Here is a 17146-nt window from a genome sequence, read left to right on the forward strand (position 1 = left end):
CAGTGAAGCAAAAACTTGCAAAATGGGAGATTCTTAAAATCCCCAAATGATTAATGGAAAACTGTTGCATTGTGGGCATCCTGACCTTGTTGTCAGAACAGATTAAACTTCCTCCACAACTCAGACAGATCATTTATTATTAGAGGTGCTGCTAGTTGTGTGTATCACTACTAAACATAAAGCTAATCAGCCGTCGAGTCATTGTCTGTTGTCAGATGAGCTATTTCTTATGTGTGAGAATGTTTTTCCAAAGTCATCATATAACTTTGTCTTAAAAGGAGAAATAATATCAATAATAACAAAAATATATCCGTCGATCTCAGGCCAAGTGAACTGATTTTCTCTGCAGATTCACACTCTTATAGTCTACTGATAGAACTCTTATACTACAATATATGTACTATATATATTGTATTAGTACAGAGGGAAATATTGTACTTTCTACTCCACTACATTTATTTGACAGCTTTAGTTACTTTTCAGATGAAGATTTGACACAATGGATAATATAACAAGCTTTTAAAATACAACACATTGTTAAAGATGAAACCAGTGGTTTCCAACCTTTTTGTCTTTTGACGTCTTACAAAAAGCAGTGTGTAGTCGGGGTCACATTTCACATGTCTATGAGTTGTTAACAGCTCCACCAAATAGTGATTTTCCCTCTAAACTTCTCACATGCTTTCATTTCAATAAATGTTCAAATGATCCAATATTTCAGCAAAAATCAAAGATTAGAGAAAAAGTCCAAAAAACTGAAAACAGATTTGTGTATCAGAACTTTGTTTTTTCTTCTTTCCTCTCCCATTAATCATCTCACCACCCCTCAGATTTATCTGCTGACCCTTTGGAGGGGCCCGACCCCTAGGTTGGGAACCACTGGACTAAACTAGCTAACTGTATATAAAGTAGTGTAAACTAGCTCCACCTCCAGCAGCTACAACAGTAACATGCTGCTCTAACACTGATGCTTCACTATTAATAATCTAATGATGTCATATATAATAATATATCAGTCAGAGGGACCAAACCACTACTTTTACTGCAATACTTTAACTACATCAAGCTCATAATACTTATGTACTTTTACTGCAATACTTTAACTACATCAAGCTCATAATACTTATGTACTTTTACTGCAATACTTTAACTACATCAAGCTCATAATACTTATGTACTTTTACTGCAATACTTTAACTACATCAAGCTCATATGTACTTTTACTGCAGTAGGATTTTTCATGCAGGACTTTTACATGTAATGGAGTATTTTACATTACTGTACTGGTACTTTTACTGATCTGAGTACTTCCTCCACCTCTGCAGGAAGGTCATACTGAGGTTTTACACACGTGCACACAGTAATAGCGGCACCACGTGCCTGAATGCACTTTTTTAAAGATGTTCTGAGGTGTGATGAGCTTTGTGTGTGTATACTGTCTCCTTTATCTCACTATAACACTTTAAAACAAGCTCAGTTTAGAGCTGCAGCTGCCTGTTGTGTTTGTAGCATCGTGCTACATGCTGATCAATAACAGGAGCATTTTAGAGGGAAATAAATCGCTGGCGGGATCCGACATACTGCCGGATTGTGTGCTGGAATAAGGCGCTAAAGCCTCATATTATCATTCATTCATTAAAACGTATCTTTCATGTATAAACTGGCATTTAAGTGGTATAAAACCAGCATGCATAACTCACCTCTTGCTGTCAGTTGCTGTCAAGTCGACAGAAACGTGCCTGTATGTATATATGATTATAAACCTCTTTCAAAACTAACTTGACATTTGTTTTGTTGTTATTTTTTTACAATAATTAAATATTACATGTGGATGTGACTTATATATTATTTTTTTAAACTTCTATATTAAGAAACCGACACAGGAGACTTGTATTTCCGCGCAGGCGCAGTTTGGACACACGTCATTTAGGGGTCCTCGGAGCAGCGTTGTTAGCAACATGATGGCGGTGTCCGCTCGAGCTCAGGTGATCTCTCTGTACAAGTTGCTGTTGAAGGAGAGCAGCAAGTTCCCGTCCTACAACTACAGGTGAGAGCTGAAGCCGCTCCGGGCTCAACGTGTCCGCTGCTCGGGTTTAAACCGCGTGTCAGTGGCGGGAAAGATGCTAACGGAGCAGCCGTGTTTCCTCTGTTTACATCAGCCGTCATCAGTGTCGTAACCGTTACTCAGCGGTTATTAAGCAGCTGATGAATGTCAACCTGAAGTCTTTAAAAGATCCATTTATCTGTTTAAACCGTTTGTTTGTGGTTCAGGTGGTGAAGTGGCGGGAATGATGCGGTGTTTTGATGTGTTTGTTGTCAGAGGCGTTGTTAGGATCTTGAAATATTAGAGGCTCAGCTCAGAAATCTTTGGATTTTAATCGATAATGGCGCAGTTTTCAAGTTAAATCAAGGTAAAAATGGATATAAGATGTGAGACAATGTGCTCCACCAAAGTTTCCGGTGTTACACTTTATTTGGTGACCCATTAGATCCTGTGACCTGCAGTGATGGAAGAAGTAAAAGTATCAATATCTCAATGTCAAAAATACTCCAATACAAGTAAAAATCCTGCATTTAAAATCATACGATTTTAATTTTTTTGTGTGTTTTTTACACAGTGGTATTGATATTTCTACTTAAGTAAAGAATCTTGAGTATTTCTTCCAGCACTGCAGGTCACAGAAGCTGATGGGTCACCAGACACGCTGTAACACTGGTCAGGTGCTGACTGACACAACCTGAAATCTAAATAAACCCCCTGAGATTTATGAGTTCTCTTTCACCTCGTTTTTATTTTTAGCAGCAGCAGTAAAACCCAAAGAAAAACCACGAGACTTGATGATGATGATGATGATGATGAAGCAGTCAAGTGTTAGATTGTATGTTTCCGATGCTTTGATCAGTTTTGAAAACTGACCCTGGTCTCATAGCTTCTTCTTCTTCTTCTTCTTCACCTCTCCAGCGGCTCTTTTGGTGTCTCCTCCTGTTCTCTGCTCATTAAAAGGATTCAATCACTATATGCCGACTAAAATCTAACCGAATATACAACCAATTATTTGAACACACCAACCAATATCAGATTATAACAAAAAACAAACCACTGCAAAACAAGATATTTTAGGAAGAATCTTGGCCTTTGGGAAATAGTGATCAGCTGACATTTTTCACAGATTTCTGACATTTTATACACCAAACAACTTTATTGAGAGAATCTATGGATTAATCGTTAGTGGCAGCCCTGTACTGTTACTGCGATTGGCTCCAAACTAGTTGTAAAATATCAGAAATGCAAAACACACTTTTCATCTTCAGAATGAATAATAGTGAATAAACAAATGAGTTTTATTTCCTGGATTCATGAAATAAAATATCTGTAAATTACTCATATTTGTCCCGATACAGTGTAGACACGCCCACCATGTGTGTTTTTAAACAGTGCTGTGAAACTGCAGGAGCGCTGGACGTGATCTGACACTGTCTACACAGACAGCAGAGCAGCAGCAGCAGCGACTGCTCCGCCTGTGTGTGTCTACACAGGAGGCGTTCAGGGACCGTGTTGAGCGTAGGTCACCTGAGTTTTGGAGGCCGATCACAACGACTGTAGTTACACCTGTAAAACTCTGTTCAGCACTTTGATTAACTGCAGTTGTTTTTAAATGTGCTCTACAAATAAACATGATCTGATTAACCGTTAATCAACTTATTGATATAATTATGCTTCACATTTTAGTTTCTTTAAGTTTGTTTTCAACATAATTCCTCATTATCTCAATGAAATGTACTGAAACGTGACACAAAAGGCAATGAATTGTTTTGTTCACTGTACCACTAAAAACAGCTTCTACAGTGACAACGACTAAAATGACAAATTAATTCCTCTTTAATGATCATATTCTGTATCAAACATTAACAGTTTGACTTGTTACTGTTTGTTTACTATTTACTGACATTTTATCGACAAGCATTAATCAATAATAAAAGTAACGGTTAGTTGCAGCCCCGGTTTGATTTCCTAATTAAAGACTAAAGATTAAAGGTGCGCAGCGTGTTTGACGGGGAGGTCGGAGGTCGTCTGAGTCCGTCTGCTGTGTCATGAACTCGGCGGCGGTTCAGACCCGCAGCCTCCTGCCGCTCGCGTCCCGTCAGGCCCTCGCTGTGTTCATCCTGCTGCTGTTAAAGCTGATACTGTTTGAACAGTTTGAGACTGATATCAGATTAATATTGAGTTTTATCTGCTGAAGCTGCAGCTGTTTATGTCTCAGAACTAGTTTGTATTGATCTGTTCATCTTACTGCATGTGTCGTTACTGTAGCGAAGCTGCTCTCTTGCTTTAATTACAGCATATCGAGTTTCATCCAGTCAGAGTTATTGATGCTTGTTCTATGAATAACATCAGATATTGTTGTGATGATGAAGCTGTTTCCTGTTGTCACCGTGGTAGTTTCTGTGCTCGTGATGAGTGACTCAGTGGATGTTCAGAGGATTTTAAACAGTGTTGAATGTTGAAAACAGAGTCGATACAAATGTTAAATATGAATATTTTCTGGTTTCTTTAGTCTCTGTAACAGTAAAGTCAATACCTTTTGAGTTGTGGATGAAACAAGACATTTTCTGATGTTTATGGACCAAACGACTAATCGATTAATTGAGGAAATAATCAACAGATTTGATCATGAAAAACATCGTTAGTTGCAGCTCGTAAAGTCTGATTTTCTCAGGTGATGCAAATCTTTGTCTTTTACTCGTCTTCATCAGTCGTTCTGCAGCAGCCACCGTCATCACAGGTGTGTTGAGGGTGTTTCTCACTGCGTAGTAAAGAGTGTGTGTGTGTGTGTGTGTGTGTGTGTGTGTGTGTGTGTGTGTGTGTGTGTGGTGAGTTCAGGACGACGTCTTCAAGTGTCACAACACACAGACATCAGAGAGCAGCAGCAGCTCCCTGCTAGCCTTCATGCAGACCGCCGCTGTGTTGAATTATTGAGGGGCCAGATGAGAAATGGCCTCCCCCTCCTCTTCCTCCTCTTCCTCCTCTTCCTCCTCTTCCTCCTCCTCCTGCTGCTGCTGCTGGTTCAAATAAAATAAATTCCAGCGGCTGCCCAGAGACGCTCCACCACGTTCAGTCCTGGCACGGACAAAAAGGACACGTCAGAAAACCTGGTTTATTTATTATAATGTTGATGTGAATGCTGGTGGAAACACTGTCCTCAGAGCCTACATGTACCAGCATGCATTGCACCTGAAACACTTAAAGCAATAATTGAAGCAACGATTCATAATTATCACAAAATCATGAATTATTTGAGTCAGAAAATAAAATGTTAAAAGTTAAAACTTGTTTCATTTTTTAGCACATTTAAGCTGCGATAAACTACAGTTAGTTGATTTTTGATATATAGCAGCATGCTTTGTGCCTGAAATGCTTAAAATGTATCTTAACACCTGTTAGAGCTGCAAAAGACAATTAAACCTTAATTAAAACCACAAAGTCATGAAATGCAGTTCCTGTCAAATTATTTTGGTGAGAAGAGAGAAAATGTTCAAACAGGAGAACAAACAGAATCAAAGATGTTTGTAAGTTTAACGTACAGAAAGCTGCGTATCACTAATGTCGGGGTTAAATTATAGAACGATAATAATATAAATCAAATGTGTAGCCTGCTTTTAATTTGCAAAATAATATTTATAAATCTATTTTTTAGGGTTACAAGTGTGATTAGTTATTATTTAATACATAGTCTGTTGACTGTCTAGACTCTTTATAATAATTTTATTATGTGTGATGACTGAATAAAAATACTACAAGTATAAACAAAACTACCTGTTTAATATAATTCAGCCCTGACTTTTGACTTGCAGGCAGCAGTTCTACATACGAGCATGTTTAACATCCGACATCATAACAGGAAACTATAATATGTCCCCTTTAATGACGATGAACTCTAACACCTGTTAGAGCTGCAACCTTCATTAAAATCATCACAAAAAGTAAGAAAAGAAACCAGAAAAATGTTAAATGCAAAAACCAGTTTGATTCTCAGCTCAACTAAACTATAATTAGACACGTACCAGCATGCATTGCACCTGAATTGCTTAAATCAGGTTATATTGGCTTAAATTAGGTTCTTAATCCGTCTCTGAGTCTCCAGACAGGCCTGAAGTCGTCATCATGACCTCAGCAGATAAAACCTGCTGCACCAAAACTCCCAACAACAACACTCCTACATGTGTCACAGAATAACAGCAGCAGCGTTTTAATGCAGTTTTTTTTGGGGGGGGGGGGGGCTTCCCTTCATCAGCTCCTGATGGTGGTGAAAGCAGCGCACCACCACCACCACCGCCGCACGTCTGTGGGATTGTTGTGGATGACCTGAATACGCCAGACGTTGCTGCAGGCTGCGTTTTGTTTTCTCTCCCTCTCTGACTCCAATAACAGCTGATGCTGACGCTCGCAGCGCTTCCTGGGAGGAGGAGACGTGGTGAATGTGGAGGAGAGAGGAGTTTTTGGGCTGAATGTGGAGAGAGCTCTGTCAGTCAGAGAGAACAAAAGATTAAAAAAAAAACAAAAAAACACGGAAATAAAATGTAAAAACAACGACGTGAGATGAAACATTCATGATTCTCTGCAGGAAAATTAGATCAGAGACTGAACATAATCACAAATCTAATATAAACGGATAGAAAGAGTTTGGGCCTTTTATGAAGATATATAACTTGTTATTTAAGCTCCAGGAAAAGGAATAATTCTTAGACAACAGTTGTGCGAGCAGGAGAGGCGAGTAGAAACATGAACTCTGAAGGGAGGATTTGTTTGGGAACAAAACTACAGACAGATAAAAGGAGCTGAACCGAGGCCCCAAATATTAAAGAGCTGCTGAGAATATATTAAAGATTAAAAAAAATAAACCACACACAAGGTTTTTCACTGTGTGGAGACGATTCAGGCAGAAACTGAAACTGCAGGACGTCTCCAGACCAGCAGGTGGCGTACTGATAATCACTGACTAACAGGCGGCGTTTGTCTGACTTGTTTTAAGACAGACGTGAACCCGTCCGTTAATCAAAAGTCGTTAACAATTTATGAAATACAGTGGACGTAGGATGACGAAGTAAAACACCAAGTTACTTCAGTTATGACTTAAATAACACAAAATAATGACTTCATTTATATTTGCGGAGCATCAGTTTGTTGCTCTTCAACAATCGGCCCAACAAAATCCAACTAGGCTAAACAGGAAGTGATGTCATGACTAAAACTTTATTTGTATCCTGTACAAGTTTAGATTTTTTTAGTTTTCGGGCTTCCGTACTTATCGCCCAACTCTTCCCTAAAACCTGAGTATTTTTAAAAGCGGGAAAAAAAACCCTGCAGGGCTCAAACCCTCGAGTGTTTCAGAAACAGACAGACGGAGAGAAGAAGAAGAAGAAGTCGGTGCAGGAGGAGGAAGCAGACTGTCAGAAGTAGGTCATCTCTCTGCACAGGAACAACAAAACAACAACAAATAAGACACTGATTTTTGTCTTTCATGTTTCATTCTGTCTCTCACTTTGTCACTTTCTTTTTTTCTGTTTTTTTTTCTCTCTGTCTCTTTCTATTAAAAATAAAAAGTGTAGTCGATGTGGTGAAAAGATGTCAACTCATCAGGACGTGACAAAGGCTTTTCTGAAGTGATATGATATATAAGTGATGGTGGAAATCTCCTTTCCTCTCTTCTTCTTCTTCTTCTCCTTTTCCTTTCTCATCATCAAAGATCATACGAGACAATTCCCTCTGAAGTTTAAGTGACAAGACGTGAACACAACATAAATCATTCACACCCAAGTTTTTAAAAATTATTCATACGCAGGAGCGTCTGTCAACAGGAATGAGCTTTATGGGTTAAATAATAGTTGTAGCAGACATTTAGACTCGTCATCTCAGTAAAGCACATGTGATTAAAGTAGTACTGCAGCAATTTAGTGTTTAACCAACACGCCCCTCAAACTGCTGTCAATCAAACACAGACACCGACACACTCCCCAGCTGCTGTCTATCAAACACAGACACCGACACACTCCCTAGCTGCTGTCAATCAAACACAGACACCGACACACTCCCTAGCTGCTGTCAAACACAGACACCGACACGCCCCTCCAGCTGCTGTCAATCAAACACAGACACCGACACACACCCCAGCTGCTTTCAATCAAACACAGACACCGACACACTCCCCAGTTGCTGTCAATCGAACACAGACACCGACACACTCCCCAGCTGCTGTCAATCAAACACAGACACCGACACACACCCCAGCTGCTGTCAATCAAACACAGACACCGACACACTCCCTAGCTGCTGTCAATCAAACACAGACACCGACACACTCCCCAGCTGCTGTCGATCAAACACAGACACCGACACACTCCCCAGCTGCTGTCAATCAAACACAGACACCGACACGCTCCCTAGCTGCTGTCAATCAAACACAGACACCGACACACTCCCCAGCTGCTGTCAATCAAACACAGACACCGACACGCTCCCTAGCTGCTGTCAATCAAACACAGACACCGACACGCCCCTCCAGCTGCTGTCAATCAAACACAGACACCGACACGCCCCTCCAGCTGCTGTCAATCAAACACAGACACCGACACACTCCCCAGTTGCTGTCAATCGAACACCGACACACTCCCCAGCTGCTGTCAATCAAACACAGACACCGACACACACCCCAGCTGCTGTCAATCAAACACAGACACCGACACACTCCCCAGCTGCTGTCAATCAAACACAGACACCGACACGCCCCTCCAGCTGCTGTCAATCAAACACAGACACCGACACGCCCCTCCAGCTGCTGTCAATCAAACACAGACACCGACACGCCCCTCCAGCTGCTGTCAATCAAACACAGACACCGACACTCTCCCCAGCTGCTGTCAATCAAACACAGACACCGACACACTCCCCAGCTGCTGTTAATCAAACACAGACACCGACACACCCCTCCAGCTGCTGTCAATCAAACACAGACACCGACACACTCCGTAGCTGCTGTCAATCAAACACAGACACCGACACACTCCCTAGCTGCTGTCAATCAAACACAGACACCGACACACTCCCTAGCTGCTGTCAATCAAACACAGACACCGACACGCCCCTCCAGCTGCTGTCAATCAAACACAGACACGACACACTCCCTAGCTGCTGTCAATCAAACACAGACACCACCACACTCCTTAGCTGCTGTCAATCAAACACAGACACCGACACGCCCCTCCAGCTGCTGTCAATCAAACACAGACACCGACACACTCCCTAGCTGCTGTCAATCAAACACAGACACCGACACGCCCCTCCAGCTGCTGTTAATCAAACATCAACCCACACCTGACATTATTTCTGACTGTAAAGACGGACGATTAGATGTGTTTTCAGGTAAATTTAACTACTCTGAGACTCCGAGCTGTTCGACAGGTGATTGGCGGTCATCTCCTTCCTGCCTGTTGATCAGTTTCAGTTCCGTCTAATCTCTTTTGTTTTTCTTTTTTTTTCTGCCTCCGTCTTTTGTTTTGCTCGTTAGCGGCGGGGCTCATTATGCTGAGTCCATTAGCCGAGGAGTTTGTATGAATCAGTTTGATGGAGGAGCCTGAAGGCCTCGTCTTCGGCCTCACATGGTAGGAAACACAAAAAAGGAGGAAGAAAAAAAAAACGCGCCGGACATTTGAATGACGAAGCTGCTTCATCCGCTCCAGCTGCTCGCCGCGATCGCTCAGAAATCATCATCCTTCTTCACCTTCATTTTCTCTTTCTTTTCCTAACTGCGTCTCTGCACATCACTCCTCCATCTGTCCTTCACAGATCCTTTCACTCCTCCCTCCATCCTTTTTTTTTTTTCTCCTAATTTCTCTTTTGTCCTTACATCCTCACATCTTTGGTGTTTCATTGGACTTTTTCATGTTTTTTTTTTTTCCTTGTTTACTCCCTTCTGTTCCTTTATCACTTCTGTCTTTTCCTTTTTTCCTCTCTCGTTTACTTCACAGCCTCGTGATCTTGTCCTTCCTTAAAATTTCTTTGCTTTCCTCTGTCTCTCTCTTTTTTTCCTTCCTTCCCTCCTTCTGCTCCTCCTCCCTTGTTTTATTACCCTTCATTTCTCTTCTTTCGTTCCCTTCATCTCCTTCGTCGCTTCCTTCCCTTCTTTCCCTCCTTTCTTCTTACATTCTACCTTTTTTCCTTTGTGTCTTTCTTCCCTCCTCCTACTCATCCTCCTATATTTTATTTATTTTTGTTCTTTTTATTATTCCTTTTCCTTGTCAGTCATCCTAAAAGCTTCCTTCCTTTCCTTCCTTCCCTCCTTCCACTTGTCTTCCCTTGTTCTTTGTCCTTTCTTTTTCCCTCCCTCTCTTCCTTGATTCCTTCCGTCCTTAAAACTTCCTTCTTTTCACCATTTTTATGCATTACTCTCTATCTTTACCTCTTTTCTCACTTCCTCACATCCTTCATAGTTTTCACTTCTGTCCTTCCTAGAATCTTTTTTCCTTCCCTTTTCTTTCCTTTCCCTTCTTGTTCACTTCCTTCATTGCTTCCTTTCCTCCTCGTCCTTCTTGAAATCTTTTTCTTCCTTCCTTCTCTCTTTCCTTTCATTTCTCCTTTTCCTTCCTTTCTTCCTTTTACTCGCTCTCCTTGTTTTATTTATTTCTTTGATCTTTCTTCTTTTCACCATCCTTAAAACCTCCTTTCCTCTTTTCCCTTCCCTCCCTCTCTCCTTCTACTCATCCTCCTTGTTTTATTTCCTTCCTGGTTCTCTTTTCTATCCCCTTAACATTATTTTCACTTCCTTCCCTTCTCAGCCACCCTAAAAGCTTTCCTCCCTCCTTCCACTTGACCTCTCTTGTTCCATGTCTTTCTTCTTTCCCTTCCTTTAAACCTCCTTTCATCTCTCCTTCCCTTTTACCATTGAGCTTTTACATTATGTTTCTCCTTCTTTATCTTCCTTCCTTCATTTTCTTGTCTTTTCTTTCCACCTTGTTCACATCATTCCCTTTTGCCTCCTTTCCTTCCCACCTTCCACTCATCCTTATTTCACATCCTTTTCTTTCCAACTCTTGTTTACTTCCTTCATTGCTTCCTTTCATCCTTTTCTCTCTTTTTTTCACTCCTGCTTGTCCTTGTTTCTTGATAAATGTGTTGCCTCTTTCTTTCCCTTTTCCTTCCTTCCCAGCTTCCTCTCTTTTGTTTTTTTTTTTACACTTCTCGCCTTGTTTTTCTTCTTTTTTTCCGTCCTTCCGTCCATCTGCAGTTCCCCTCCGTCTCCTCCATCTTGTCCTTGTAACGTTGGTCGTATTTAACCACAGCATGTAAATCTGATCCATCACACTTTTATTGGTTCTGTCTTAAATCCTAAATGAGCTGCAGACACAAAGCCAGAGAAGAAGATGAATGGGTTTTCTGGGCAGCGCTGTAACTTCCCAAGGTCGATGTTGTAGTTTCCCCACATCAGAGGAGCTGCCAGCTGTAATGAGGCCCGAGTCCATCAAGGGAGATGAGCTGAAAATTAAACCAATAATCATTTTCACTTCACCAGCTCCTGCCAGAAAACACTTCAGCGTTTCCAATTTGTCTGTTTTGATTTACCTCCTCATCTAAAAGTTTATTATTCTGGACCGTCGCCACGGCGACTCTGTGGTCAACATGGCCCACAGCTGAAACAAAAAAGACAGAAAATATGAGTGTGTCCAGTCCTGTCTGAGGTTATTGAGGGTCCAGTTTGGCAGATTTCTAACACCCACATTCATATTTTACACCAGCTGCTGTTCTGTGTGTGTGTCTGGTATAGAAAAGAAAAGAAAATTCGCTCAGAAATATATCCATGAAGGAATATTTCACGCTCGTGTCCACATCGTTCAAGCTTGTTTGTAAAACCTGCGTTAACTGATGTTTTGTCATCTCAGCAGAAACAAATAGTGAACACAACACTGACACATCATCATCTTTTAAGTTGATATGTTGAACTTGTTAGCAAACAGCTGCTTATTTCCACATCCAGCAGTTACAACATGATCATCACATTGATAATGTCAATAATTACTTGTGGGGTTCCTCAGGGTTCTATTCTTGATCCTTTGTAGTTTCAATCTGGTTAAAGCTGCTTGAAATGATGTTTTTTTTTGTCCACTTGTTTTCAGCAGAATAGTCTCTAAACATGACTTCTGTCATATTATCAGTTTATAGAGTAGTTGTGGCTAACATGTTAGCAAACAGTTGCTTTATTTCCACATCCAGCAGTTACGGAGCAACATTATCATTCATGTGGAGTCGTGTTTCTGTCCACCTGGTGAATGTAAGTCCAATATTCACTCTCTTTTAGCTTCTGTTTTGACTCTCTACCAACTCCTGAGGGAAATATCTGGCTCTTTAGCTGCTAAATGCTCCACTATGTTCACCAGCTAGTCTACAGCTAACTGTGTCTGTTTGGTGCTGAGCAGGTAGTGAAAACGATGCTATGAGACGCTGAGAGTGAACCAGAACAGTAAAGTTGCAGCCGGACAGATAAACAATGAGCTGAAACTCACTATAAAGCTCCGTAAAGCCGAGAGGAGCTGCAGAGTCACTGATAATTCTCTGTAGGTTCATCACTACGAGCCAGAACCAACACATTACACACTGACACATCAGACTGTGTTAATATGAAAAATGTCAGATTATAGCCACTTTAATTTATGTCTTCATCTTTTTATTAGGTTGTATTTTATTGTGCTGTGTAGTTTGTTGGACTGTTGAACTGTGTTGAGGCTCGGCTCCACTTACAGTCTCAGTTTAGATCGATACAGCGCCAACTCAACATTGGGTTAACGTTAGCCAGTAGCGATCTGTTAGTTTGATGAACTAACACAAACTAGCAGTTACAGTCGTTCACCAACTAACTACATCTGAGCACCAAGCCTCTCAGGGCCACATTTATAACAGCAGACTAAACACTGTGTTCTGTATTTAACTGTTTATTTGTTTGGTTCGCTGCTTTAGTCATCACACCTGTTTACTAGAGGGAGAAACCGACAAACGAGGAGTTGAAAAAGTTATAAAATGATGGTGATTTCGTTCATATTTGGCTGTTTGATTATTGCAGAGGTTTACTTGTAAACTAAAGCAGCTCTGATGAGTTCATCAGTAGTTTTTGTTGAAGATAATTCTGTTCAACTCATGAAAGTAACATCAAGAGGTAAGAAAGTTTCAGAGATGAGACAAAGCTGTGCCGGCTTTGAACAAGAAATATCAGAGAACAGCATTTATCACATCATTAGAGTATAATATATCATACAAACCTACATACACACTCACTACTTCCTGTTCATTCGCTCGCTCACACTCTCTCTCTCTCTCTCTCTCTCTCTCTCTCTCTCTCTCTCTCTCTCAGTGAGCATCAGTTTATTGATCGAGGCTGCTCTGCTCTGTTCTGCAGCTCTTTTCTTTTTGTTTGTATTTTCTGGTGAGAAGCTGCAGGAAATCAAATTAGCGCCGGTCAGAGGAGCGTAACGTGGAGTCCCGCTGACCTCCTGACTCCATCAACAGAACAACTCAGCTGCTTCATCTCTTGGGTTTCTGCCTGCAGAGTGCAGAGCTGTAACTTTGGCAAGAAGTTTGTCTGGTTGTGTGACCAGAACAGATGTGATGGGAGGTCTGGTTGACGTCACTGCAAACGGAACATAACATAAAACAACCTTAATATTAATTATCATTGTTGAAATATTATAATTGGTTTTTATATTTCTTATTTGAATCATTTGCTGGCATATATACTCATATACATGTATGGTGATTTTCTCATACATGTATACGGCTCCAAAGACTAATAACAGCATCATGTTTTCAGTCACCAGAGAGTAGTTCTGTGTAATGTAGACGCTACTGAGCATGTGCAGGAACTAGCTTGTTGTGCTACATATCACAACCTCTGGAGTTTGCACTGGAGTTCTCTGAGAACTTTAAAAGTAAAGAGGTTGTTATATGTAGCACAACAAGCTAGTGAAGCTGTAAACAACCACATTCCTGCACATGCTCAGTAGCGTCTGCTTTACACAGAACTGCAATACCATGAGTGGCCACTGGGAAAAATTGGCTGCAAGGCTGAGCGGTGGCGCCCTATCCAGCTCTTATTATACATCCGTGGTACAAACTCAAGAGGTTGTTATATGAAGCACAACAAGCTAGTTCCTGCACATGCTCAGTAGCGTCTGTCGTACACAGAACTACTCTCCGGTGACTGAAAACGTGATGCTGTTATTAGTCTTTGGAGCCGTTTCTAAACAAACTAACGTGACCAAACTCTTCATGATGAAGGAACATGTGACCCAGTGCAGCGCTGTGACTCACTGACGTGTTTTTAATAAGATATATCAGCTTTGATACACACACAATACTGGTTAGTAGATCAGTTCATTGTTGGTTTGGATCCAAACATGAAGAAAAGTATAGAAAATCAGCAGAATGATCCTTTAAACCCACAGCTCCTCAGCTGTATTTAGCTCCGTTCTTGTTTGTACTTTACATTAATATTAGAAGAATTTGACTGCTGTGGTGCAGAAATTTGTTCTGATTATGCTGGAAGTTTCAGCTCCCAGTTTGACCATATTGGCTCCGGTCGGCATCTTTTCCCATTTTAAATCTTTAAAAATCTTTATTTTCAAAATGGCTGGGGATGTCCCGCCCGATCAAATCTTCCTGGCTCCGATCCGAATCCTTTGATGTTGGATATCTGCTGATACTGAGTCTGAACTGATCCTTCAACATTTACACAGCAGCAGCAGACGTGCAATGATGATGTAATGTGTATCTGACACGTATAAAACTACAGGTGTAGACTTCTGACATTTTTCATAAGCTACTTAATCCAAACACTAAAGATCCTGGTTCAGATTTATTAAGTTGAACATCTTAAATTATTCATTTAATAGCTTTTAATAGAAGGTTAACCTGAGACTGTGACTCCTGAGAGAGACGTGATGTGATCTTCTAGAGAGAAGACGTCTCACTCTGTCGGAAACACAGAAACACTCAGCAGGATTTCACTTCTTTTTCTCCTTCTTTACTCCAACATCAACCACCTTAGCAACCACCCTAGCAACCACCTTAGCAACCAAGGCTACAGAATGGACGGACGGTTTTTGAGCATGTGTGGCGAGGCGACGTCGGCTCGTCAGCAAGGTAGAAAAAAAACGTCGCAAACGAAGCGTTCAGAGCAGGTTGAAGCCCTGAGTTTTGACTTGCAGGAAGCGTTTCTACATACGTTGACCTCAGGTTTTGGAACTTTGACCATCAGAACAGGATATAAACACATTTACAAAGCAGATTATGTCCCTTTTTTAATACTTCTGCTCTCGTTCTGCTTTTTTTTTGTTTCCTGAAATGCAGATCAGACCAACGAGTGAGTCGACTCGTTTCAGTTTCAGCTCGGTTGTTGTTTGTTTTACAGAGCTGCCATGGGGTTTGTTTTGATCTCATCTGCTCTAATTTGTCTTTTTTTTTCCCTTTATTGTTTTTTTTTTTTGGTTTTTTTTGCCGTCTCACCTCTGGTGTTGTTCAGGTTTGTGTGTTTAAATATTGTGTTTGCTGGTTGTTTGCTTTCATAAACCCCTCAGAGGGTTTCGAGTCTCGACTGCACATATTTGTTCTTTTTATTATCGTCTGTCCTCTTTTCTTTCTGCCTCTTATTGTGTTTTTTTTTTTTCACTGTAAATGGATTGAATGAAACCATTGTGTGTGTGTGTGTGTGTGTGTGTGTGTGTTGCAGGACCTATGCAATGCGGCGAGTGCGTGATGCCTTCAGGGCCAACAAGAATATAGAGGATCCAAAGACGGTGGAGAGGCTGATGTTGGAGGGACAGCAGTCACTGGCACTGATACAGAGACAGGTGACACACACACACACACACACACACACACACACACACACACACACACACACACACACACACACACACACACACACACACACACTGCAGACTCTCCCTCAGGTTAACCAGGCTGACTAGTATGCAGATGAACACCTGTTTATTGACTGACCACCTGTCGTACACACACACACACACACACACACACACACACACACACACACACACACAGTACCTCATTACCGTGGAAACTCCGGGCTAATCACCTCACTGTCGGTCACTTTGTTCCCATAATGCATCAGCAGCCCCTCAGCCAATCCCAGCGGAGGACTGTCAGTGTCTGTGTCTCTCAAACACACACACACACACACACACACACACACACACACACACACACACACACACACACACACTCTACTTTCTGTGGTGTTTGGACTCAATCGACAGAATATTAATCACCTATTTTCATGATGGATTCATCATTTTGAGTCATTTTTAAAGAAAAAAAGTCCAAATTCTCTGATTTCAGCTTCTTAAATGTGAATATTTTCTGGTTTCTTTCGTCTTTATGACAATAAACTGAAGATCTTTGAGTTGTAGATAAAACAAGACATTTGAAGACGTCATGTTGGACTTTAGGAAACACCAAACGACTAATCGATTAATCTAGAAAATAATCGACAGATGAATCAATAATGAAAATAATTGTTTGCCGTCTTTAATTTATTGTTATATATGACAAAGAAAAACAGCAAACAGCCATATTAGAGCAACAGGAAGGAGTTTTTACCTGAAAAAAATAACTGAACTGATATTCAGTCGTCAAAATAATCAGATTAATTTTTTGTCGATCAACTAACTGATTGATTGAGTAATCGTTATAGCGTCATAATAAAGCGTGCAGTAAAGTAGGATAAAACATTTGCAGCAGCAATATGGCTGCACTTCCTATAAACAGATCACAGAATCTGATGTAAGATGTGATTCAAACACAAGTAGCTTTCTCTCCAAACTACAGATACACACATACATCTGATGTAACATAGATACACACACAGTATCATGACAAAGTTAGCAAAAAAACAAAAGCATTTACAGCGTGTGGAAAACAGCTCATCAAGGTAAAATAAAGACATAAACATGAACCTCGTTGGCTGCAAATAAGAGAATTATCATTGGTCCTTGAAGGGTCCTTAAACACGTTGATATTTAACGTGTATCTCAGCTGGAGCACATGTGCATCGTCCCTTCATACGTACGTCAGAACAGCGCAACTGGC

General features: G+C 40.9%; 2 protein-coding genes across 3 annotated transcripts in view; one reads left to right on the forward strand and one right to left on the reverse strand.

Moving 5' to 3' along the window:
* The window catches only part of fars2 (phenylalanyl-tRNA synthetase 2, mitochondrial), a 143776-nt gene extending 141958 nt beyond the window's left edge, over positions 1 to 1818 (reverse strand). The window contains exon 1 of the mRNA XM_044339232.1: positions 1701 to 1818. The gene's annotated coding sequence lies outside the window, so the exon portion shown is untranslated. The remainder of the gene's footprint in view (positions 1 to 1700) is intronic.
* Positions 1819 to 1911: 93 nt separating this feature from the next.
* Positions 1912 to 17146, forward strand: part of LOC122972289 (LYR motif-containing protein 4B) — a 41544-nt gene continuing 26309 nt past the window's right edge. The window contains exons 1-2 of one of the 2 annotated variants that reach the window (XM_044339292.1): positions 1912 to 2047; positions 15768 to 15888. In XM_044339292.1, coding sequence (XP_044195227.1) covers positions 1959 to 2047; positions 15768 to 15888 — 210 coding nt within the window. In that variant the 5' untranslated portion in view covers positions 1912 to 1958. The remainder of the gene's footprint in view (positions 2048 to 15767; positions 15889 to 17146) is intronic. The other variant, XM_044339291.1, reaches the window with a different exon arrangement.

This window comes from Thunnus albacares, chromosome 21 (assembly GCF_914725855.1).
Source record: "Thunnus albacares chromosome 21, fThuAlb1.1, whole genome shotgun sequence".
Classification (NCBI taxonomy): domain Eukaryota; kingdom Metazoa; phylum Chordata; class Actinopteri; order Scombriformes; family Scombridae; genus Thunnus; species Thunnus albacares.